This window comes from Coturnix japonica, chromosome 9, assembly GCF_054131305.1.
Source record: "Coturnix japonica strain WE chromosome 9, WE-NBRP24, whole genome shotgun sequence".
NCBI classification, from domain to species: domain Eukaryota; kingdom Metazoa; phylum Chordata; class Aves; order Galliformes; family Phasianidae; genus Coturnix; species Coturnix japonica.
In genome coordinates, this window is record NC_140671.1 from 17,805,651 (window position 1) to 17,831,666 (window position 26,016).

At 48.2% G+C, this 26,016-nt stretch overlaps 3 protein-coding genes across 3 annotated transcripts in view; 1 reads left to right on the forward strand and 2 right to left on the reverse strand.

The window, feature by feature from the left end:
• LOC146759719 (kinesin-like protein KIF20B) overlaps positions 1 to 26,016 on the reverse strand; it is a 123,821-nt gene that overhangs the window by 73,587 nt on the left and 24,218 nt on the right. The window lies entirely within an intron of this gene.
• Positions 2,101 to 3,036, reverse strand: LOC146759723 (olfactory receptor 10AG1-like). The gene has a single exon (XM_085509304.1). The coding sequence runs from the start codon at positions 3,034 to 3,036 to the stop codon at positions 2,101 to 2,103; it is 936 nt and encodes a 311-aa protein (XP_085365430.1).
• LOC146759724 (uncharacterized) lies at positions 9,774 to 11,934 on the forward strand. The gene is made up of 8 exons (XM_085509327.1): positions 9,774 to 9,908; positions 9,960 to 10,016; positions 10,183 to 10,239; positions 10,377 to 10,436; positions 10,518 to 10,582; positions 10,788 to 10,863; positions 11,064 to 11,110; positions 11,264 to 11,934. Exons 1-8 carry the CDS (start codon positions 9,774 to 9,776, stop codon positions 11,463 to 11,465), a joined length of 699 nt encoding a protein of 232 aa, XP_085365453.1. The 3' UTR covers positions 11,466 to 11,934.

The window sequence follows — 26,016 nt, forward strand, 5'->3', positions numbered from 1 at the left end:
AGATGTAACTGAGAGTGAGTCATCAAAGAGCTGAACAGATTCCTTGACAGACCTTACCACTGTGAAGCCTTGGGAGTCTGCAATGCAAGACAAAGGATAACCAGGAAGTTCCTTTTTATGCACTGTTAATCTTTTCACAGTTGAGAAACCTTTCATCCTCTGTCACTGTTGTTTGGGAGAATTTAGGGCCAATTAGCTGATTAGAGAAATTTATTGTTTGTGAGTATATGAGATATATGTTGAACACAATGAAGGAGCTCTATTTTGATGCCACAGTAAACTGAGAGAGCTCTCTAACTGGACTGAGCACCAACAAATGTCAATAACCTTCCCTTCCCTTCCCTTCCCTTCCCTTCCCTTCCCTTCCCTTCCCTTCCCTTCCCTTCCCTTCCCTTCCCTTCCCTTCCCTTCCCTTCCCTTCCCTTCCCTTCCCTTCCCTTCCCTTCCCTTCCCTTCCCTTCCCTTCCCTTCCCTTCCCTTCTCTTCACCTTCACCTTGTCATGGTTTAATAATTTTGTAATTTTGTTATCAGTATTCCACATCATAACATATAAAGCATGAATAATTTTACTGAATCTGCAACTTGCAGAAGAAGACTACATCTCCCAGAGAACAACACGATGGGTCACGGGACCTGGACTCTATATTAACTCTGTCGCTGAACAGACTGATCTCTTTTCGAGTTCTGGCGTTCAGGGGAGTGTGTGGGAGCCTTCAGCTGTTTCGCCTAGATTTCACAGTAGGCCTCTCGGTTACGGGACTCATTCTCTCTCCTATTTTGCTTGATTCATTAGCTCAATTTTCAATTATATTGTATTATATTTTTATTATCCTGTATTTTGATATAGTATTTAGTAAATAAGTGTGCCTCCTTAGATCGTTGCCACTGTTTTCTTTTCCTAATTAACTTTTTCCTTTCGGCCTAGGGCCCCTGCGGGGCCCATGGCCCCTGTCACGGACGCAGGTGGATTTTTCATTCAAACTGTGACAACCTTCCCCTTCCCCTTCCTCTTCACTTTCTCTCCCCCTCCCAGAGGGATGAAGGAGGGACTAGAAAGACCACAACAAAGTAGAATTTGTGGGTTGAGGTACAAACAATTTTACTAAGGCAGAAAAAATAATATGGGTGTGTGTGTGTGGGGGGGGGGGGGGGGGTTGAGAATAAAATAATAAAATTCTGATGTTAATAATTTTTGAATATTGATGTATTTACAAAAGAAGCTTTTTTTCCACATGATGTCATACGGAATGAAATATCCATTTGAGTTGCTGAGCTCAGCTCCTGGTGCCATCCCATCCCAAATATTTCAACCCCCATGGCTGGAAGGATAGCGCATGAAGCTGAGGAACTGAAGTAACACTGCTCAGCAGCAGCGAAAACATCGAGGTGTTCCAGCACTGCTTTTTTCCTGAGGTCAGAGCATCCCAACTGAGCCCAGAATGGTACCCACCCCTCATTCCGTATCACTTACAGATTCAATGCTTTTCCATACATTCCAAATAACTGCTGTCATCTTTCCTGTTTTGCTTGTTTGTTTGTTTGTTTGTTTGTTTTATATACACACATAGATATCATTCCCACAGTCTATGGCCCATCCCTCTAAAGTGGCGGTGGTGTCCATTGGCTTCATGCCTTTGGCCTCCATGTGTCATAGCTGTCATTCAGGGCAGGTAGGATGCTGTGTGGTGTTGGATTGTCATGTGCTGGATCGAACTGTGGTGCTCTGAGAATTCCTTCTTCTTTAACCTGCAGAATTCTGACTGGAATACCATTAATGAGGTACAGTGCAATCATAGGAAGGATAATATGCATTATAATATGGTAACTAGGGCAAAATTGAACGTAGAGACCTCAAAAAGACAGGGAGCAGGGATCCTTCATTTCCTGCCCTGTGATGATGTGACAGTGAATCCCCACACATCCTTCTCTATCCTACATAAACTTTGATTCCTTCTGGAAGATGCAGTGGGTTGTGGGACAGTGCAGCAAATCTGGAGGTGCCCAATCTGGAGGTGTCTGAGCCAAAACTGGATGCCAACACACAAACAGCCAAATGCTCATTGGAACAATTGGGTCGTAATTTCACCCACTCTGCACTATCACTTTCCCCACAGGAGTTTTCTCAGGGCGATTCTCACTTCCCTATTCCTCATTCCATAGATGACAGGGTTAAACATGGGGGTCAGAATAGTGTAAAACAGGGCAAGGTATTTGTCAGTGTCTGCAGAGTCCTTTGAGTGGTGTTTGAAGTACGCAACTGTGGCTGAGCCAAAAAAGAGAGTCAGCACTATGAGGTGTGAGGAGCAGGTGGAAAAGGTTTTGTGTCTGCTCAGAGCAGAGTGCATCTTCAGAACAGTCTTGATAATTCTAACATAGGAAACGACAATCATGAAAAAGGGAAGGACGGCGAAAAGCAGGATGATAGTGTGCAGGGTCACCCAGCTCCAGAAAGTATCTGCACAGGCCAGCTCCAACAGAGGGGGAACATCACAGAAAAAATGATGGAGGTGATGGGATGCACAGAAGGGCAAGGTGAACACTTGGTAGGTCTGGCCCACTTGTATTGGTACAGCAACCATCCATGAGCCGACCACCAGTCTGACACAGAACCCACCATTCATCAACAAACTGTAGCGCAGGGGGTCACATATGGCCACATAGCGGTCATAAGCCATAGAGGCAAGCAGGAGGCACTCAGTGCTTCCCAGCAAAACTAAGAAATACAGCTGGGCAGCACAGCCAAGGAAGGAGATCCGGACATCTCCCGTCAGGAAACACATAAGTATTTTGGGGAGAGTGGCTGACGTGTAGCAGATCTCCAAGAAAGACAAGTTTCTCAGGAAGAAATACATGGGGCTACGGAGACTTAAGTCCAGCACTGTAACCAGCACAATCAGGCTGTTCCCAATGATAACTGTGACATAAATGAGCAGGAAGATGGTGAAGCACAATCCTGGCAGCCCAGGGGGATCAGAAAAATCCAGAAGAAATCCAGGTCCAACAGTGTGATTCTTCAGGAGAATTCTTTGGAGCATTTTCTCTGCATAAAACAACAGCACTTTGTTAGAGAATGCCCATCCACAGCCATGCACAGCTCCAGCAGACAGCCTACAGACAACAGTGCAAAATGGACATCAGGATCAGGAGAGCTTGACCAAAATCTGAATCAAGGTATGGAAACCTAATACAGTCCAGTGGGAATATACAAGATGGCAGTCAGGACCAACCAGTTGAGTATGGGGCAGAAAGTCCCATGTTTGGTCCTCCTTCTAGAATAGCTGCCTATGCAATGCCCCGAGCATGCAGTGCAGCTGTGAGCCTCAGCCTCATGCAGCACCCCAAGTGGCAAAAGGCCCCTGTGCTGCTGGGGGTCTCCTTCCCGCCCCACATCTCCCTACAGATACCTGGGCAGCTCCCCGGGCAGGCTGAGTGCTGAGCCTGGCTGGCGGCTGAGTCCCTGCCCCTGCAAACAGCCCTGGGATGCAGGGATCCTGGCTCTGCAGGACACCCTTAAACTTCCATAGGGACGGGATTCAGCTGAATCCATCCAGGCATCTTATCGCGAGGTTGTAGTCCTGGCTCCTGGAGGGGACTCAGCTCCCTCCCATGCCTCCCACACAACCAGCCGGACCAGCACTGACCACACATCTGGCCACAAGCATCTGGCCCCTGCATCCCTCCTCCTGCACAGCCTTCTTTCTCCTCCATCGCCATTCATTCCCATCTTTGCCTGTTCAAGTCACACTCCAGTTATCAGCTCTCACTGACTACATTTCCCTCTTGGATCCCCAATGCTACCCCCATGCTGGGGGGTAGCATTGCAGGGAGGCTGTTGGTTGAGCAGCCTGAGAACTCAGACCTCATCACATTTCACTTGCTCAGAGTTTGACTGCTACAAAAGCCTGAGTATTTCGTTTTAGATGTCATCAAACCAGCCAACGGGGTTTCCTGAGGAGAACCTTTCATATGAAAATGCTATTAAGTGTCATCCACATGCTTTGCACTGATATCAAAGAAGATTATAGGTGATCATGGACTGGCCTGAAGGCAAAAAGTTTGGAGCATCACCAGCAGAAGAGGTGTCATGTGCTAAAGAGGCCCCTCCATTCAATGAACTACTAGAAAATGAAAAGAAACGTGCCCTATTCACAGACGGATCATGTCTCATTGTGGGGTAGCACTGCATATGGAAAGCTGCAGTGTGGAGCCCCACACAACAGGTTGCAGAGGGCACTGAAGGTAAAGGAGAATCAAGTCAGTTTACAGAGGTAATGGCTGTCCAGCTGGCCTTAGATGCTGCTGAATGGGAGAGGTTGCAAATGCCTTATCTTTATCCTGAATCATGGATGGTGGTGAATGCCTTATGGGGGTGGTTACAACAGTGGGAACAAAATAACTGGCAATGGAGGGGTAAACCTATTTGGGCTGCTGAATGTTGGAAGGACATTGATGCCCGAACAAAAGATATGGTTGTAAAGGTGCTTCACGTGGATGCACACGTGCCAAAGAGTTGGGCTACTGAAGAACAACAAAACAACCATCAGGTGGACTGAGCTGCCAGAATTGAGGTGACTCAAATTGACTTGGACTGGCAGAATAAGGGTGAATTATTTCTAGCTCAATGGGCCCATGAGACCTCGGGCCATCAAGGACATATAAGTGGGCTAGAGACCGAGGGGTGGACTTAACTATGGATGCTATTGCGCAGATTATTCATGGTTGTGAAACATGTGCCATAATTAAACAAGCCAAGAGGATGAAACCTCTCTGGGGAGAAGGGAGAAGGAGAAAGTATAAATATGGGGAGGTGTGGCAGGTTGATGATATCACATTGCCACGATCTCACAATGGTAAGTGTTATGTGCTTACCATGGTGGAAACAACCACTGGGTGGCTTAAAACATACGCAGTACTCCATGCTACCGCCTGAAACACCATACTAGGTCTTGAGAAATAAGTCCTGTGACGACATGGCAACCCAGAAAGAATTGAATCTGATAATGGGTCTCCTTTTAAACATTCCCTTATAAATACTTGGGCCAAAGATCATGGCATTGAGTGGGATTATCGTATCCCCTACCATGCACCAGCCTCTGGTAAGGTTGAATGATACCATGGGTTGTTGAAAGCTATGTTGAAAGCAGTGGATGGTGGAACATTGAAGCACTGAGAGAAGCATTGGGCAGAAGCCACTTGGTTGGTCAGTACTAGAGGATCTGTCAATCGTGATGGTCCTAGCCAATCCATCCCCCTGCATACTGCAGAGGGAGATGAGGTCCCTGTAGTGCATGTAAAGAACATGTTGGGAGAAGCAGTCTGGGTCTTTCCAGCCTCTGGAAAGGGCAAACCTCTCCGTGGAACTGCTTTTGCCCAGGGAGCTGGGTGCACTCGGTGGGTGCTGGAGAAACACAGGGACGTCCAGTTTGTACCACAAGGGAATTTGATGCTGGGGGAGTGCCGTCAGTGATTTCATGTATATATACATATATAGGAGTGTGTATATGTAACACATGTTAATTATTGTTCATTCCTATACAGCTAACCAGTTGAGGTAAAAGAAGCTCAGCAACTCCTCTCTTTGGATCGTGGCATCTCCTTTAAAATAAGGGGCTTTGGAAGCTGATCTGTGACCCCAAATCCCCCCAAATGACCTCAAAAGACCAAATGACCCCAAATGACCCATAAATGACCCTAAAGCCATGGCCATGGTGAAGCTGAGAAAACCAACACAGGAATGTGACACGCCAGTGGGTTCTGTTCCCTTTATTGCGGGGCTGGGTGCATGGGGATCACTGCATCAACCCACACACCCAGACAAACAGTGACTACCCACTGATAGGCATAGCCTATCCGTGGTCATTCATTCCATTGATAGGCATAGCCTATCCGTGGTCGTTCATTCCATTGATAGGCATAGCCTATCTGTGGTCATTCATTCCATTGATAGGCATAGCCTCTCTGTGGTCATTCATTCGAACGACATGGGCAGAAATTCCAAGCATTAATTAACATTTCTGATGGTGGTGGGATGAATGCTAATAGCCATTCTTGCTGTAAATGCCCAACCCTTTAAAGGGGGCTGCACAAGGCGGTTCCCGCTGATGATACATCCACCTGAGGCATCTGTTCTGCCATCTTCAACTCCAGCACATTTCTACTTTCTAATCTTCCCTTGACAGCAAACTCTGTGGCCAACTCCCAATTCTGTTCCTGAGCTGATATTAACGCCAGCCCTTTGTCCTTCAGGCTGTAACTGCCCAAGTTGTGCAAGAGGCTATCCGCAAAACGTAAAACAGCTGCTCTCATGATTCACAACCCTAAACCTGACCCAAACGCTATCCCAAACACTAGACCAAACCCTAACTCTAATCGAAAGCCTAAGCCTAAAACAAACCCAACATAGACACAAATCCAAACCCCAGACCTAAAACCAAACCTCCAGAACTCAAACCCCAAACCTAAAACAAACCTAAAGAACCCAAAGCCAACATAGACACAAAACCAAACCCCAAACTTAAAAACAGCCCTCAAGAACCACAACCCAACAGAGACACAAACACTAACCCCAAACCTAAAAGTAACCCTAAATGACCCAAACACAACATAGACACAAACCCAAACCCCAAACATAAAAACAATTTTAAAGAACCCAAACCCAACAGAGACACAAACCCAAACCCCAAACCTAAAAGTAACCTAAAGAACCCAAACACAAGAGACACAAACCCAAACCCCAAACCTAAAACAAACCTCAAGAACCCAAACACAACAGAGACACAAACACTAACCCCAAACCTAAAAGTAACCCTAAATGACCCAAACACAACATAGACACAAACCCAAACTCCAAACCTAAAACCAACTCCCAAGAACCCAAACCAACAGAGACACAAACACAGACCCCAAACCTAAAAGTAACCCTAAATGATACAAACCCAACAGAGACACAAACCCAAACCCCAAACCTAAAACCAACCCTCAAGAACCCAAAACAAAAGAGACACAAACACAGACCCCAAACCTAAAAGTAACCCTACATGACCCAAACCCAACATAGACGCAAACTCAAACCTCAAACCTAAAACAAACCTCAAGAACCCAAACACAACAGAGACATAAACCCAAACCCCGAACCTAAAACAAACCTAAACAACCCAAACCCAACAGAGACACCAACACAAACCCCAAACATAAGAACAACCCTAAAGAACCCAAACACAACAGAGGCACAAACCCAAACCCCAAACCTAAAACCAAGTCCCAAGAACCCAAACCAACAGAGACACAAACACAGACCCCAAACCTAAATGTAACCCTAAATGATCCAAACCCAACAGAGACACAAACCCAAACCCCAAACCTAAAAGTAACCTAAAGAACCCAAACCCAACAGAGACACAAACCCAAACCCCAAACCTAAAACCAACTCCCAAGAACCCAAACCAACAGAGACACAAACACAGACCCCAAACCTAAAAGTAACCCTAAATGATACAAACCCAACAGAGACACAAACCCAAACCCCAAACCTAAAACCAACCCTCAAGAACCCAAAACAAAAGAGACACAAACACAGACCCCAAACCTAAAAGTAACCCTACATGACCCAAACCCAACATAGACGCAAACTCAAACCTCAAACCTAAAACAAACCTCAAGAACCCAAACACAACAGAGACATAAACCCAAACCCCGAACCTAAAACAAACCTAAACAACCCAAACCCAACAGAGACACCAACACAAACCCCAAACATAAAAACAACCCTAAAGAACCCAAACACAACAGAGGCACAAACCCAAACCCCAAACCTAAAACCAAGTCCCAAGAACCCAAACCAACAGAGACACAAACACAGACCCCAAACCTAAAAGTAACCCTAAATGATCCAAACCCAACAGAGACACAAACCCAAACCCCAAACCTAAAAGTAACCTAAAGAACCCAAACCCAACAGAGACACAAACCCAAACCCCAAACCTAAAACCAAGTCCCAAGAACCCAAACCAACAGAGACACAAACACAGACCCCAAACCTAAATGTAACCCTAAATGATCCAAACCCAACAGAGACACAAACCCAAACCCCAAACCTAAAAGTAACCTAAAGAACCCAAACCCAACAGAGACACAAACCCAAACCCCAAACCTAAAACCAACTCCCAAGAACCCAAACCAACAGAGACACAAACACAGACCCCAGACCTAAAAGTAACCCTAAATGATACAAACCCAACAGAGACACAAACCCAAACCCCAAACCTAAAACCAACCCTCAAGAACCCAAAACAAAAGAGACACAAACACAGACCCCAAACCTAAAAGTAACCCTAAATGACCCAAACACAACATAGACACAAACCCAAACCCCAAACATAAAAACAACCTTAAAGAACCCAAACCCAACATAGACACAAACCCAAACCCCAAACCTAAAACCAAGTCCCAAGAACCCAAACCAACAGAGACACAAACACAGACCCCAAACCTAAAAGTAACCCTAAATGATACAAACCCAACAGAGACACAAACCCAAACCCCAAACCTAAAACCAACCCTCAAGAACCCAAAACAAAAGAGACACAAACACAGACCCCAAACCTAAAAGTAAACCTAAATGGCCCAAACCCAACATAGACGCAAACTCAAACCCCAAACCTAAAACAAACCTCAAGAACCCAAACCCAACAGAGACATAAACCCAAACCCCGAACCTAAAACAACCCTAAACAACCCAAACCCAACAGAGACACCAACACAAACCCCAAACATAAAAACAACCCTAAAGAACCCAAACCCAACAGAGACACAAACCCAAACCCCAAACCTAAACCAACCCTCAAGAACCCAAACCCAACACAGACACAAACCCAAACCCCAAACCTAAAACCAAGTCCCAAGAACCCAAACCAACAGAGACACAAACACAGACCCCAAACCTAAAAGTAAACCTAAATGACCCAAACCCAACAGAGACACAAACCCAAACCCCAAACCTAAAAACAACCTAAAGAACCCAAACCCAACAGAGACACAAACACAAACCCCAAACCTAAAAACAACCCTACCCCAAACCCAACATAGACACAAACCCAAACCCCAAACCTAAAACCAACCCTACCTTAAACCCAACATAGACACAAACCCTAACCCCAAACATAAAAACAACCCTCAAGAACCCAAACCAACAGAGACACAAACACAGACCCCAAACCTAGAAGTAACCCTAAATGACCCAAACCCAACATAGACACAAACCCAAACCTCAAACCTATAAACAACCCTAAAGAACACAAAGAACCACTCCATGCTTCTTTGATCCTCCAGGACCCTTCCAAACCAACCTGTTCTGTATTTCTTCAGATCTCCACGGACTCTTCCAACACAAACCCTCCTTGAAGTGCTAAGATTGTCAAGGATCCTCCCCCACAAACCCTTCTATACTTCCATTTTCATTAAGGAACACCTCAGTCCACACCATCCTACAGTCCTCTGACCTTCCAGCACCCTTCCAACACAAGCCGGTTCTTTGATCCTCAAGGAGCCTCCATCCCAAACACAAACCATTCTCTGGTTCTTAATGACCTTCAGGGACTCTTCCAGCACAAACCATGCTCTGTTTCTGTGACATTCAAGGTGACATCACAATGACACACTGACCTCATAGAAGCCCTGCCGGGGTGGGGTAGGGGCAGTGGGTCAGCGCCAAACCTGCCGGCCCCATTCTGCAGGCGGTGCAGGTCCTGCAAGGAGCTGTGCGAGTGGTGCAGCAATGCGGGCCCAGTTTGCCAGCGGAACATTAACAGCGCTGCAGCGCGTGGAGCTGCTGCAGGAGCTGGAGCAGGTGAGCACTGAATGGACGGGCACAGAAGGGCCAAGCTGCCGGCTGGAGGGCACGCTGCCCATGGCAAGGCAGCAAAGGGCCGGGGGACAACGCTGCTCTTTTCCCCTCCCACAGGCTCATGAGCGGATCATGGAGAACCGCATGGCCACGGCCAGGGAGTCTTTGTTGAAGGTGAGGAGATGCTGCTGTGTGGTGTGGGGTGGGAGAAGTCCCCTCGTGTGGGTCTGCAGCTCCAGCCCTGCAGGTCCTGCTTGCCCCGATGGAGGAGGCAGGAGGGGATGGAGCCCCATGGGAGCACCGGTGCCCTGACGGTAGCTGCTCTTCTCCTTTCCCACAGAATGCCCAGCAAATAAGGGCTGAAAGAACAGCTGCCCGTAAAGAGGAGCTGGAGCAGGTAGGGGGCAGTGAGGGCTCGTCCTCACAGCTCAGCATCCTCACACCTCTGGCTGTGCAGGAGGACCTCGGTCCCAAACCCTCAGGTCCATGGGACCCAATGCAGCCACCCCTGATGGCACATGCATTGTCTTGCAGGAGAAGCAGCTCATTGCCCAGCTGGAAGAGCAGCTGAAGACCATGACAGAGGAGATCGAGGTAGGGTGGTGGACTGAGGGGAGGGGTGGGGTCTGCCCACCCCCATGTTGTGGACCTGGAGCTCATGCTTTTGTCTTCCAGGTGCTGCGCAGAGAGAAACAGCGCCTGCGAGAGGAGCGGGAGGAGCTGGAGCTGGAGGGTGCCTGGTGAGTGGGATCCTGCACCCCACACCTGCACACGGGGGTCTCTGACACACCTGGGGCAGCAATGGGACTGCAGTGCTGCTGGGGATGGGGCTCTGGTTCCTGCACGGTGTGTCAGAGCAGCCCCATCCCAGCCCTGGGGGGTGGGCACACAGTGTTAGGGAGCCCCCTGTGGTGATAGACTCCAACCAAGCCTTGTTCAACACAGGCAGCAGCATCAGATGGAGATGGAGGTGGAGTGTGAGCCTGGGGCTGTGCTGCCGGAGCTGGTGGAGGCACAGCTGGTAAGGAGCAGAACACACAGCACCCTCACCCCATCCAACAGGGGACTCCCCATCCAACATTGGTCTCCCCATGCAATGGGGTCTCCTTGAGGACAGGGCTCCTTACAGCACTGTTGTGCTGCTGGGCTCCCGAGTCCTGCATGATCCCCCTGCTGTGCAGCAGACCCTGACCTCCATCTCTGCCCCATCTTCACCTACAGGAGAAGAAGGAGCGGGCGAGGAGACGTGGGTTCTCCTTCTGGATGCAGTGAGTATCCCCTCATTGCTCTTTGCCAACAGCAGCTGGGTTCCCATCAATGTGCTAATGGCCTGGACCCCTCTGCAGCCCCTTTGGCACCATATAGGGCTGTGCTGCCATGGGGCACAGACGCCTCATTCCCAACCCTCTTTCACTCCACAGGACCATCTGCCTCATCTTCGTCTGCCTCCAGCTGCTGCTCATTGCTGTGCTGGGCTCTGCCCTATTTTACGCCCAGCACTATGACCAGGAGCTGCTCTATCGGCTCCTGCTGCGGGTGCTGCCCCAGCCAATGTACGCTTCCGTGGCGTACTTTGCAAGCAGGACCCTGCGTGTGGTCTGTGATGGGCTGCTGCCCATCTGACCACCCAGCTCAGTAACCCCTCCCAGCTCGGGGCTGCGTGCTGGGGCACAGGACAGGGCTCTGTCCCCACGGAAGGGGCCTCTCCTGTGCTCCTGCCCCCAGGCACAGCAGTGGGGCAGTGCTGGCAGGCGGCTGAGTGCCACCACGTTGGACTTGTTGGAAATCAGTCTGGACTGTCATCGGGAGTCGCTGTCAAACAACAAACCTCTGATGGCCCATCAGACTGAAGATCCGCACCCAACAGCAGAACGTGAATGGATCTACCAGCGCTGAACCGCCTCACTTTGCTGCCTCTCTGTCCCTCCTTCCCTTTCTTCTGTCTTTACTCTTGGTCGTCTTTCATTCTATGGCTCATCAGAGCAGCCATGGCCTATAAGAACGGCCTCTAATTGTAATTAGCCCATATTAACCCATTAGCCAATGTTACCCCCAATTGGTTGTTGTTAGTTGTTAAGAAAGCCCTCAATAAAATCCACATCTATTATTCCCCCCACTTTGGAGTTTGGGACCCTTTGCATTGGAGATGGGGAAAGATTCCCCCCTTGAAAAGCACAGAGTGACAGCAGACGTAGATAGGAAGAGAGATGGGATGGGCAGCATCCATTCTGCACTCAGATGCTGCTTGGTCTGCATGCTTCTCTTCTGCTTTTATATGAAGTTCATACATGAAATTTATATATGAAGGCTGCAGCAAAGTGTCTCTGCTATGGAGCCCTGGAGGGGCATAGAGATGGAAAACGGGAGAGAAAGGGCAACTAAAAGCAGAACCGTGATGCCAAATGGGTCAGAAAAGTGTATAACCCCAAGGAATCAAAGGGTGAACCCCTCTCAAAGGCCTGAACCCAAGAACCAAAGATTGAAGCCCTTTTAGATGCACCCCAATGCCCAATGATGCATCCCTGTCACCAAACCCTGAGCCCCAGGGCTGGTAGTTGTGGTTTTAAGGCTCCTTCCAGCAGTGTATGGGGAGAGCAGCTTCAGGGAAGCGAAGGCTGCAGTGGGTAAGGGATGTGAAGGGAAAATGGGGGACAAAAAGGCTCTTGATGGGTTCTCTGCTCTCTGACTTGGCTGTCTGGGATGGGGAGCAGAGCAAACCCCCACGATTCAAGAGGAAACAGAGTCCTGCTGTTCCACCTGGAGCACCACGAGTCCATGGGGCCGGATGGGATCCATCCATGAGTGCTGGGGGAGGTGACAGCTGAGGCTGTTGGTGTCTGTTGGTCTGCACTGACTTCAGCAAAGCCTTCCACACCATCCGCCATGGGTTTCTCCTGCGGAAGCTGCAGCCCATTTGGGGGCACTTACGGGATCATTTTAGGGTCACTTGGGGGGATTTTGGGTCATTTGGGGTCATTTGGGGTCACTTCTGGGGTCATTTTAGGGTCATTTGGGGGCACTTCTGGGGTCATTGGCATGCATTGGTGCACTCTGTGCTGGGTGAGGAACTGACTGGCGGATGGGCCCAGACAGTGGTGGTTGAATGGAGCAACAGCCAGCCAGCAAACAGCCATCAGATAACACCAAGTGGGGGCATGGATTGATCTGCTATGGGGTAGTGAGGGTCTTATTGCTCCCTATAACCCCCAAAGGGAGGCTGTGGTGAGCTGGGGGTTGGTCATTGGGAGGACACTGGGGTGATGTCGGGAGTGATGCTGTTGGGGTGACATTGGGGTGACATTGGGGTGGTATTGGGGCTGTGTTGGGGTGACGTGGTGACTTTGGGGCTGTGTTGGGGTGACGCTGGGGTAATGGTGTTGGGGTGACATTGGGGTGACACTGGTGTGATGCTGTTGGGATAACGGAGTAATGTTGGGGAGCGATGTTAGGAGTGATGTTGGGGTATCACTGGGGTTGCTATCAGGGAGGGAGGGATGTTTTTGTTGCTGGGGAGCGACGCTGGGGGGTCATGTTGGGGTTATGTTGGAGTTATGTTGGGGTATCCCTTCGGGGGTGACATCGCTGGGGTGGCGATGGGGGCTCAATTTGGGGTGACACCAGGGTGCAGTTCCACGCTTTGGCCACGCGGTGGCAGCAGAGAGCTCTCTGCTCTCTTTACGACAACCAAACGAAGTCGGGTCAGCAGAACCGGACCGGAACCGCGCATCCGAATCCTTACGGAACACAAAACTCAACACTCCAATCTGCATCGTTCCCATTTACAGAGAAAACCTCATGAGAAACACCCCTCCTTTCCCACCCCCCAGAACCGACCCAGACCCATAGATACCTTCCCGAACCACCCGTGTGCTGCCCTCAAGCCTCCCCCTTCAATAGGCGACCCAAAGGGACCAGAGCCCCCCAGCGCTGACACCGCACGTCCACTCTCCCCTCCCTCCCCCAGATTAGGGCCAGACTGCGGGGGGGCAACGAGGCGGCCGCCACCCACCCCCCATCTCCGTCCCCTTCATCCAACACGAAGGGGGTGATGGCGGCGGGGGGTCGAGCCCCTTCCCACACCAACTGGCTTTCGGGTCCCCCCCCCAGCGTTTCCCACATGGCGTCGAACATGCGGCGTCACCTGGAGGCGTCCCAAGGGTGGGGGACAGCCAATGGTTGCAATTGAGCCGCTATGGGTAAAGGAAGGGGGGGCAAAGAGGAGACGGAGACATCCCCCCCCCCCCCGAGGAGCTGAATACGGCATTGACCGGGAGGAGGGGGGGGTGAGCGGGAGGGGCGCAGGGTGAGCCTTAATTCTTCTCCCCCTGACCCCAACTGCACCGAGCGGTCCTGAGCCTTAAGTTGTGCATGATTCACAACCCTAACCCTGACCCAAATGCCATCCCAACTGCTACATCAAACCCGAACCCTAATCCAATGCCGAAGCCAAACCCAAACCCAACCCTAACCTGAATCCAGCGCCAAAGCCTAACCATAAACCAACATAGACACAAACCCAAACCCAACATAGACACAAACCCAAACCCCAAACCTAAAACCAACTGTGCCCCAAACCCAAACCCAACATAGACACAAACCCTAACTCCAAACCTAAAACCAACCCTACCCTAAACCCAAACCCCAAACCTAAAACCAACTGTGCCCCAAACCCACCATAGACACAAAACCAAACCCCAAAGCTAAAACCAACCCTACCTCAAACCCAAACACCAAACCTAAAACCAACCCTACCCCAAACCCAAACCCCAATCCTAAAACCAACACTACCCTAAACCCAAACCGAACACAGACACAAACCCAAACCCCACACCTAAAACCAACCCTACCCCAAACCCCAAAGCTAAAACCAACCCTACCCCAAACCCAGACCCAACTGAGACTCAAACCCAAACCCCAAAGCTATAACCAACCCTACCCTAACACAAACCACAAACCTAAAACCAACCATACACCAAACTCAAACCTCAAAGCTAAAACCACCCCTAGCCCAAACCCAGTCCCTAAAGCTAAAACCAACCCTACTCCAAACCCAAACCCCAAACCTAAAACCCCCCACAAACTCTTCTGTACTTCTATCATTATTAAGGAACACCCAAACCTTCCAACACAAGCCGATCCACGGTTCTTTGATCATCAAGGAGCCTCCCAAGGAGATCATGCCATCCCAAACCATTCCCTGGTTCTTAATGACCTTCAAGGACTATTGATGAGAGGTTGACCTCTCGTCTTTGACCCAGCTCCTTCACTTAGTCCGGTCAAAACCAGTTTCTTTGGCTACCCTTCCCTTATGTATACCCAGCTGTATTGTCTTAACTATAGACCCAGCTGTATTGTAACTATAGCAATGTCTACATATCCCACTGATCCTTTTCTTCTGACATTCCCCAAATCCAAGGATACTTCATCTTCAAGGAAGAGCCCTATTTACCTGATTCCTACTTTCATACTGATTAAGGGTCAAGGAAATAAAGTGGATGTCACTGTGGGACTCTACTAGAAGCCACTCAGCCTGGACAAAAATACAAATTATTCTTAATTCTTTAAAGGAGTATCTCAAGAAGAGCCTCACTTGTCCTAATGTTTCACCGGCTTCCTAGAAGTTGACATGGTGTAGCACATAGCCAGTGGGCTCTGTGGTTTTCATGGCCAACTGACTGTATATGAAAAACTGCAAAATGAGAATTTATTTAAGGAGTGTCTGGTGTCCCTAACTACCCTCCATCAATAGTGGCAGTAGAAAGAGCGAAAGTCTGACAGTAACAAACTTCTCTTTGTTCTTTGCCAACTGAGAAGAAAGAATAGCCAATAACATTTGAGTAAAACCAGGTGTGATTGTCAGGCTACCATCTCTTGGTGTTGTGCTCATCATCTGGAACTGAAGTTTGTAGCCCACTTTGCCATAGTAGTGGTGCTAAGCAAAAAGATGAAGGCCTGCCTGTAATGACAGCCTCCAATTATCTGCTCAAACACAGCTGTGGGGAGACTTTGTTGGTAATGGCCCCACAGGGACCAATTACAGCTCCAACTTTCTCGAACATTTCTGGACAGCATTTTGTCTGTACCTCCATCGTTTGCTTACAGCAGTCTTCTCTCAGTCCCCGAAGTTCATGTACACCACATACGCTGTGGGGCTCATTACAGTGCAGAAAGACCTAACAAGCCATTTCCCTCAAGTCTTCAAGGCCTGAACTGCTCCTTAGGGAGGTCTCAGTGTTGTAGATGAAGGTTTCAAGGATCGCTGTCCAAAAAAGGAGATGTCCTATTTAAGGGTACTTTATCTTACAGCAGGCACTGAGATGTCATCGAGTGCAGCACAACCTGTGTGACACAGATGGCAGCTCTGCCAGGGAGAGGGAGGTACAGCCAGCATGGGGGTAGCATTGGGATCCAAGAGGGAAATGTAGTCAGTGAGAGCTGATAACTGGAGTGTGACTGCAACAGTCAGAGATGGGAATGAATGGCGATGGAGGAGAAAGAAGGATGTGCAAGAGGAGGGATGCAGGGGGCCAGATGCTTGTGGCCCGATGTGTGGTCAGTGCTGGTCTGGCTGGGTGTGTGAGAGGCATGGGAGGGAGCTGAGTCCCCTCCAGGAGCCAGGACTACAACCTCACGATAAAATGCCTGGATGGATTCAGCTGAATCCCTTTCCTATGGAAGTGTAAAGGTGTCCTGCAGAGCCAAAATCCTTGCATCCCAAGGCACTGTGCCTGGGCAGGGACTCAACCACCAGCCAGGCTCAGCACTCAGCCTGCCCGAGGAGCTGAACAGGTATCTGTAGGGAGATGTGGAGGGGGGAAGGAGACCTCCAGCAGCACTGTGGCCTTTTGCTGCTCGGGGTGCTGCATGAGGCTGGAGGCTCACAGCTGCACTGCGTGCTCGGGGCATTGCAGAAGGGACTTCAAAGAAAAAGAGGACCAAACATGGGAATTCCTTCCTTTTGTTCGTTTTCCTACCGTTAGGGTAGGGATGACCAGAGAAATGGGAGACAAGCTGTATATATTAACACAGCACTGAGACTGCTGCGCTGTATCTTTGGAGATGAGTGGGTTTGTGAGCAGCATCCTCGTGCTCCATCAGCCTTTCCTGGCTCGATGGACACAGTGAGCATCAGCTTTGCTGATCCCATTCAGGTTTGAACCTCCTCCTCAGCAGCCAGAGCCCCAGCAGAGCAGAGCTGCATCTCTCCAGGCGTGAGCTCATTTCCTTCTCCAGCACACGGGCTGAGAGCAGCTGCTCAGGGCTGTGGAGAACACATTCTGTGCAGCTGGGAAATTAGCTGTATTTCTTTTAATGAGACTCCATCATCAGGACACTTGGTTCTCTCTATAAGAGAGAGGTCCTTGCAAGCTGTGAACTGCACTGCAGGATGCAAGTATTTGTCTTAGCATCTCTCTGTTACCAGAAAGAGCATCTGCCTAGGGAGATGATGTAAAGAGATGCTAAGAAAGACGTCACATTCTACAAGTAAAACCGAGCAGTCCTGTCACTTTACAGTGTACCCACCTGGGTGGTTCAGGCTCGCCGTCTCAAGATCTGACCAGCAGAGGCCTCTTCTCCTCTCCTCTTCCATCCACATTAAAACTCATGACAACAATCTTAGGCCGTGGATCTGAACCAAAATTTACATCGGAAAATGAAAAAGGATTGGATTAAACAGCAGAAGGAAGGTCACCAAGGAACAGTACAGGTTTGTGCCAAGAGAAATCTCATCTAACTTTTTTTTTTTTTTTTCCTTCTGGGATGATTCCCCATGTCCAGGATCAGCAGATGCCCAACAGCAGCTCCATCAGCGAGTTCCTCCTGCTGCCGATGGCAGACACGCGGCAGCTGCAGCTCCTGCACTTCTGGCTCTTCCTGGGCATCTACCTGGCTGCCCTCCTGGGCAACGGCCTCATCAGCACAGCCGTAGCCTGCGACCGCCGCCTGCACACCCCCATGTACTTCTTCCTCCTCAACCTGGCCTTCCTCGACCTGGGCTGCATCTCCACCACTCTCCCCAAAGCCATGGCCAACATCCTCTGGGACACCAGGGACATCACCTACACAGGATGTGCTGCACAGCTCTTATTCTTTCTCTTCTTCCTCTCAGCAGAGTGTTCCATTCTCACCATCATGTCCTATGACCGCTATGTTGCCATCTGCAAGCCCCTGCACTACGGGACCTTGATGGACAGCAGAGCTTGTGCCACCATGGCAGCAGCTGCCTGGGGCACTGGGGTTCTCCATTCCCTGCTGCACACTGCCAGTACGTTTTCACTGCCTCTCTGCCATGGGAATGTTGTGAATCAGTTTTTCTGTGAAATCCCCCAGATCCTCAAGCTCTCCTGCTCAGAATCAAATCTCAGGGAAGTTGTGTTTCTCATTTTTAGTGCCAGTTTAGTCTTTGGATGCTTTGTTTTCATAGTGGTGTCCTATGTGCAGATCTTCATTACTGTGCTGAGGATGCCCTCTGAGCAGGGACGGCACAAAGCCTTCTCCACGTGCCTCCCTCACCTGGCTGTGGTCTCCTTATTTGTCAGCACTGGCATTTTTTCCTACCTGAAGCCCCCCTCCATGTCCTCCCCATCCATGGACCTGGTGGTGGCACTTTTGTACTCAGTAGTGCCTTCAACACTGAACCCTATTATCTACAGCATGAGGAACAGAGAGATCAAGCAGGCTCTCTGGAAGGTGTTGCAATACGCACTATTCCAGCTTCAATAATGTGCACATCTTCCTCACATAGTTCCCAGTGATGGTTCTTTATGTTTTATTGATACATCATTGTTTGATTGTGAATGGTACAGCAATCTGTAGGAAAAAAAATTTGCAAATTATTTCACTTCTTTCCTACCCACTTTCTTTTTTCTCACTCCAAGAGCTCATGTAAACAGATCTCCTGAATAGGTTAAAAGATACCTAAAAAGCTTTCAAAATTGACTATTCCTTAGCCCTTCTCTCTTGCTACCTTGTTTGGGTCTTAGGGAGGTACAGCCGCAGACAGCAGAACATAGTGCTCTTTTAAATCCTGCTCTATTTACACTACCACAATGCTCTGAAGTCCTCTCATTTGTGCAGGCCTGAAGGTCCTATGTATCTCAAAACAGTCCAGTTGTCTCTACAGCAGCACTCCGGGGCTGCAGTCAGTAGCCAGCAATATGAACGACTGTGTCAGAGCTGGTCTCCTTGCTGGTACTGCCATAACAACAGGGCCCCTTCAGAGAAGGACTAGAGAACTGGAGGCCTCTTCCAATGCTGGTGTAAGGAATATATTTCAGGAGCTGCTCCCTGAGAATGCTTCGAGATGTTTTGGTGCTCTTTACTGCGTGACTAGGTCAGATTGAAGGGTCCCAAGGAGATCTGTAAGGGACTCAGGGCAGTGCTGTGGTTTAAAGTTTATGGGTTGAGATAAAGAGAAAAAGAAAATGATAATAATTATGAAAAATGTATTTATATATACATAATATATTTAGAATATTTTCTCATATATACAACATATGAATTACCAAACATATATGCACAGATAATAATACGTATGCAAAGCTGTTTGCAAGTCCAGGACTTGTTGCAGGGGTTTTAACAGCCACAGGGTTCACTGTAGGAGCTGAAGCGGCTGTCAGGGTATTGCAGGAACTGGAACAAGTGCAGAGCTCATTGCCAAAGCTGCAATCACCACAGGACCTGTGACTGAATTGGAGCAGCCATTGGGCTCTTTGGAGGGGTTGGAGTGACCACAGGGCTGAACCTCCTGGCACAGTTCACCTCCCTTTGGAGGAATTTGTTTCATTTCCTTATCACAATACCTGGAACAGCTACAGGACCTGTAGCAGGAGTGACTGCAGAGCTCATTATGAGGGGTGGAGTGACAGCGGGAGCTGTCCAGAGCATGGAGCAACTGCAGAACATGTAGCAAAAACATGCATCTACTGCCTATGAATATGTAGATGAGTTCCTGTAGATTTGTTGAATATGTATGAGCTTGGTTTTGAAATATGTAATGATTCTGCATGCTTGTGTGCAAGACAGGAGGAGTGATTCCCCTTTGTACCCTGCTCTGAATAAACACATCCCTGCTTTATAACCTAACTCTGGGTTTCAGAGTTTGATTCCACAAGTCAGTTTGGTGACCCAGATGGGACCTGCTCTGTTCGGCTGCTGGACCAGCTGAGAGGGGGAACACTTTCAGCTCACCCCAAGATTTCTCTGCCCAACTGGAACGAAAGCAGTGTGCAAACTGCAGTGGGACACTGGTGGAGAAATCCTACCAAGCTAAGTGAGAGGGAACCTTCTCTGATTTCAAAGTTTACCCTAGCAGATCCACTGGTGAAATTGTAGCTAGGGAAGCAGGATAAGGTGGTTTATTTCCTGGTGGATATGGGTGCTTCTTACTATGCATAAATGGCTTTTTAACAGCAGCAGAAACTATTGCCCCAAAGTGAAAAGTCTTGCTTTCTTAAGACTTTACAATTTATTCTAGGTAAACAGGTAGGAATACACAAAGGTTTGTAGATGCCACATTCACCAAAGCCTTTGCTAGGGCAAGAATTACTAGAAAAAATGGAAGTTGAAATAAAGTCTAAAGGAAAACTGGAGTCTGAAGTAAAAGAAGAACAGTTAATAGAACTGCTTAGTTTTGCACTGATCACTACCCCTGCAGGGACTGGGAGTTCAGATGAAGTAAGTGATCATGTTCACCCTGGGGTGTTTGTTGTGCAAACTCAAGGAAGGGCTAAGGCTGCAGCACCAATGGCATTCAGAATAAAGCAGGGAGCTCAGCCAGTTTGGATTAAACAGTTCTTCCTCATATTCAAAGACAGGAAAGAAATCCAGCCAATAATTGATCATTTTCAGAAACTCTGGATGTTGGTGGAGTGAGTCAAAAATACAACTCACCCATCCTCATGATTAGAAAAATGTACAGGAACTACCAGATACTACAAGATTCAAGGGTTATCAACAGAATTGTGGGGGATTTATATCCATTGGTAGCATATCCCTATACACCGCTTACAAAATCATCAGGGGGATTGGCATGGTCCCTCTTGTACCATCCCATGGCACCCAGACTGTGTTGCTGCAAGGGTTGGACTGAGGCACCGGCTCTGTCAGCCTCATCTCAAGTTTGTTGTATGACAGCAGCGTCTCCCGGTGGTGGGTGATGAGGTCGTAGAGGCTGTCAAATTCTCAGCTGTCAGTCAGAAAGAAACTGTGGATGCTGGTGTCCTGCCGCCTGTGGATGTGACAATGCTGCACTTTCCTATTACGCCAGATGGACAGAATGCATTCCCCAATGAGTTTTTAGTTCTTCCTGACAAGAAAGGAGACATCAGGTGCCCCCATCTCAGTGCAGTACTCTGTCAGCAGCCACTCAGCAATGTGCCGCCCACCACACCCTGCTCCCAGCCTGCCATGGAACCATTCCCATGGGAGATGCAGCTCTATGTTCAAGCTCACCTCCTTTTGCACAGCTCATCTCCCCCAGGCATCTCCCCCTGTTGTCCTGACCAGTACAATATAGAGTGGGTTCCATGCACAAGTGATGGGGTCTTAAACCATTTGGCAATCCACCTTCTGCTCATCTGCCACCATTTGTCTCCTGTATCAGGAGAAAGCCGCTTAGGGAAACAGAGCCTGTAAATTGCTATCTTTACTGCTCTCTCCAATGCCTGAGGTGGATGCCAAAACCCCTCCTGCATTCCCCATGGCCTCGGGTAACCATACAGTCTGCCTCTCAAGACAGGGTGTAAGAGCTACCAGGACTACAGGGAATATCTCCCTATGCAGTGAGACCTTGAATGTCATGGAAGATTCAGCAGGAAACTATTTGAGATTGGGAATCTGTGGAGCAGATCTCTGGTGCTGTTGCGGTGTGTGGGAAGATCTTACAGTCCACTCTCCCATCTTACTGGGGAGGTACCTGTGTGCTTGCTCAGCGAGCTCTACCATTCACCCTGGCATTCACGAAGGGGATGTCACACACCCCCAAGAGGAACAAAAGGAGCTTAGGGTTCTCATTTGATGATGCTGTATATAGATATAGATTCGATGGGAATGCTCAGAGGTTTCTCTGATAAATTTAAGGCAAGAAATCCAATTGCTGCAGGGTTTGAATCACTGTTCTGGTGGGTGACAATTAACAACAATGTGGACTGGATTAACTACATCTCTTAAAACAACAAAAGAGAGAATCTGGTCTACAGGCAATATGGGAACATACTAAACTATTTCATCAAGTATCGATAGATGATACTTTATTTGGATTTACCAAATTGTGTGAAAAACTTACTGCTTGGCTACCACAGTTTGCATGACTGAAGCAGCTCTTTGTTGCTTTGTATTACTGCAGTCATCTTGCTTGTTTTAATGTACGTTGAAATGAGGTGTGCATTACAGCAGTGTAAAACCAGTGGGAATAGCTGTGAAGAATAGAAAAAGCACAAGCTAAGACAGAAAGTGGAGAGCGGAAGTTATTTGAAATCTTCCCTTTCCCGGAATGTATCAATCTAGCAAAAGTATTTGTAAAGTCTAAGAAAAGGGGGATAGAGTTTGAACAAGGGGACAATCTAAGGCTCAACTATTGCAGAGGGGCTTGGGTAAGCAGGATGTCAGATCAGATAAGAAAAGAATATTTTGAAACTCCATTGTCAGCGTTACAGGGAACAGTGGGCAAGGGACCAGCTGGAAACTGTTGCAGGCTGAAGTCAACACACAATTTGATGAACAGCCGTGTGCTTCCTGCTGGATTGTGGGTTTCTGAGAACATCCGACCCCAACAGCTCCAGAAATGTCTCACAAGAAGGAGGACAGACAGAGTAACTGCACGTCCTTTATTCTTTTAAGGTTCACAGAGAGCCTGGTTCATTAAGCACAGTGTATCTGGGCTACAATACAAAGGTAAACACTGAATAAGAATTGGTTTTAATAATGAAGTTTTAGTGAAAAACATTACAGTATTTAAAACATAATAATAAGCAGAATAAATTAAACATACTAAGTGGCATGAAACAAACAAACAATGAGAGAGAGAGTGATTCTGTAAAAAGCTGCATTACAAGTCATAAATTCCAAAAGACAGGTAATTCACTGCATTTGAAAAACATCTGGTAATCACTTTCCTCACAGCATCCTTGACCTCCCTGTTCCTCATGCTGTAGATGAGGGGGTTTACTGCTGGTGGCAGCGCTGAGTACAGAACTGCCACCATCAGGTCCACGGATGGAGAGGAGATGGAGGGGGGCTTCAGTTAGGCATAAAACCCAGTGATGGTAAGTAGGGAGACCACGGCCAGGTGAGGGAGGCACGTGGAGAAGGCTTTGTGCCTTCCCTGCTCAGAGGGCATCCTCAGCACGGCCATGAAGATTTGCACATAGGACACCACTATGAAAACAAAGCACCCAAAAACTAAACCGATACTAAAATTGAGGAACAGAACTTCTCTGAGATTTGATTCTGAGCAGGAGAGCTTGAGGATCTGGGGGATTTCACAGAAAAACTGGTTGACAACATTGCCTTTGCAGAGAGGCAGTGAAAACGTACTGGCAGTGTGCAGCAGGGAATTGAGAACCCCAGTGCCCCAGGCAGCTGCTGCCATGGTGGCACAAACTCTGCTGTCCATCAAGGTCCCGTAGTGCAGGGGCTTGCAGATGGCAACGTAGCGGTCATAGGACATGATGGTGAGAAGGGAATACTCTGCTGAGAGGAAGAAGGAGAAGAAAAAGAGCTGTGCAACACATCCTGCGTTGGAGATGGCCCTGGTGTTCCAGAGGGCGTTGGCCATGGCTTTGGGGAGAGTGGTGGAGATGCAGCCCAGGTCAAGGAGGGCCAGGTTGAGGAGGAAGAAGTACATGGGGGTGTGCAGGCGGTGGTCGCAGGCTACGGCTGTGCTGATGAGGCCGTTGCCCAGGAGTGCAGCCAGGTAGATGCCCAGGAAGAGCCAGAAGTGCAGGAGCTGCAGCTGCCGCGTGTCTGCCAATGGCAGCAGGAGGAACTCGCTGATGGAGCTGCTGTTGGGCATCTGCTGTTGTTCCTGGGCTTTGAGTCCTGCTCAGAGTGCAGAAGATAATGACAAGTCCAGACCATTCTCAGACACACTCCTCCTGCTGTACTGTGAAATGTTTTCATTTACCTTTGGGTAGTTTTCATTTAACTCCATAACTTGAATTTATATTCATGAGCTTCACCATCCCTGAAGAAATAGAAGATTAAGGAGCTCTTACTTTTTCTAATTTCATAATCATATCCCAGACTCCTGAATATTTTCCACTTGGTAACTGTTTACATGTCTCATATCTTCACTCCAACTGTTCTTAGTGCCCCCAACCCCAGCCTCTTTGCACTTCAATATGTTTTAGTCAAATATGCCTTTTCAAAATATTCCATATGAAAGACAAACTTCAATAGATGCAGCTTGAACATGGCATGCAGTTGATCGCTGTTTTACTGTTCATTCAATTGCATCACCTTTCCTTCCGTTTGCTGGCCAGATAAAAAAGAGAAATCTTTCCTTTTCCATGTGCAGCTGGTTCTCTGAGGAAAGCCAGTGGGAGTTGGTGCAAAGCAGTTTTAACACTGAGCGGATGAATGCAGAGGAGAAGAGTGATGTGAAGAAAAGTGATGCAAGTCCCATAGGTCCAATGTGAGCAGAAATTGGGTGGGGAGGTTGAGAAGGACCTTTGTCAACACAGTAACAGTACAGAACTCATTGGGACATCCTGGATTGGTATCAGTTGCACAGTGCTGCTTTAAACCCAGCTATAAATAAAGAGACAATAAATTTATAATGGATTCTTTCTCTTTAAGCTCTCTGCAGATATCCCTCCTTTTTGCTGAACAAGTTCTGATAACCTGAAGAAGATAACAAGATGGCATAAGGCACAGGAGATTCTTTAGGTTATAATGGTCCCAGGGTGCATTTGATGCTGAGTTCATCAGCCTACAGTGCAGAGAGAAGTTTGCACAAAGTGCTCAACAAGACAAAGTCAGAAGTAACAGTGAAGTTTCTTGGAGTATTAATGGGCCCACTGAGGAACATTACCAAGCAAGCTTCCCAACAGACTTGTTAGAGAAGATAACTGGAAGCCATGACTACAGGCAGGCAAAGGCACTGGCATGCTAAGAAACCTCTCCTTTGCCTTACGAAGCAGACAGGTCAAGCCCTGATTACAAGACCAGTGGTAGAGAGGTCCTGTCTCTCATGTTGGCTCCTGGCATTTCCTGGGGCAATGGGTTGGAGGTCTGTAGACTTCTTTAGATGCAATTGAAATGAGAGCCCAGAGCACACTAAGGTGTCATCATTGAAAGAAAGTAGATGTGCCATAGCTTTGCAATGTCTTGAACTCCAGAGTATGCCACAGATTGAGCAGAGGGGAAGATTTGCCTCTTCTGTAGTGAACTCATTCATTTGGTAAGCAGAATAACACTACCTGATACATGGGGACTGTGTCTCTGCTCTGCTCTGCTCAGCTCACAGGGCAGCGGTGCAGGGTGTTGCTCTCATGTCAGTGCAAGTAAACTCACTTTAATCCTTTTTCCTCTGTAAATGCTTCCTCTATTTCTATGCTCAGATACACTTCCACATTCCCTCAAGTACACTTTCATATATCATTAACAATTACACTTTCTTATACCATCAAAACAGTTCGTCAAACAATACAGTTCTTCAGTTCACATAAACTCCCTTAATACAGTCTGTATTCTTCAGTTATAAACACTGTGCCACAGAACCAGCACTGACTGAACCACCTCCCTCACACACTTCCTCGCAAGCAGTACATAGTATTACATAAATGGGTTGACACTCATTGGTGGTGGAATGTACACCTCTCCTCAGGACCATCTTACTAATCTACAGAGTACAAACTCCCGTCTTCTTACATACAAGCAGAAAGTACATATGAGTGGACAGACAACACAGTCTTTCACTTTGTCCGTGTCTGGCCATTTCCCTCACAGGAGGAAGGAAACACGGATCGGTACTCGGCACTCACCCTGCAGCTGTTCTGTGTCTCACTCACACCACACTCACTCTGACATTTAGATCAAAAACCATGGTTTATTCATACTACACAATGCTGACAACGTTTTCTAGCTGGAATCTTAATAACACTCATACTCTGGTCGATCAGTTGCAAACGTTAATATTTTTCCCAGAGTCGGCTTGACACACGGTACCAAA

Excerpts from the sequence above, each read along its gene's own strand:
- LOC146759724 (XM_085509327.1), top strand. The coding sequence starts at position 9,774 with ATGCGGGCCCAGTTTGCCAGCGGAACATTAACAGCGCTGCAGCGCGTG. Across the intron at positions 9,909-9,959 it reads TGGAGGGCACGCTGCCCATG|GCTCATGAGCGGATCATGGA; the intron begins GCAAGGCAGCAA and ends CCCCTCCCACAG. Across the intron at positions 10,437-10,517 it reads CCATGACAGAGGAGATCGAG|GTGCTGCGCAGAGAGAAACA; the intron begins GTAGGGTGGTGG and ends TTTGTCTTCCAG.
- LOC146759723 (XM_085509304.1), bottom strand. The coding sequence starts at position 3,036 with ATGCTCCAAAGAATTCTCCTGAAGAATCACACTGTTGGACCTGGATTT.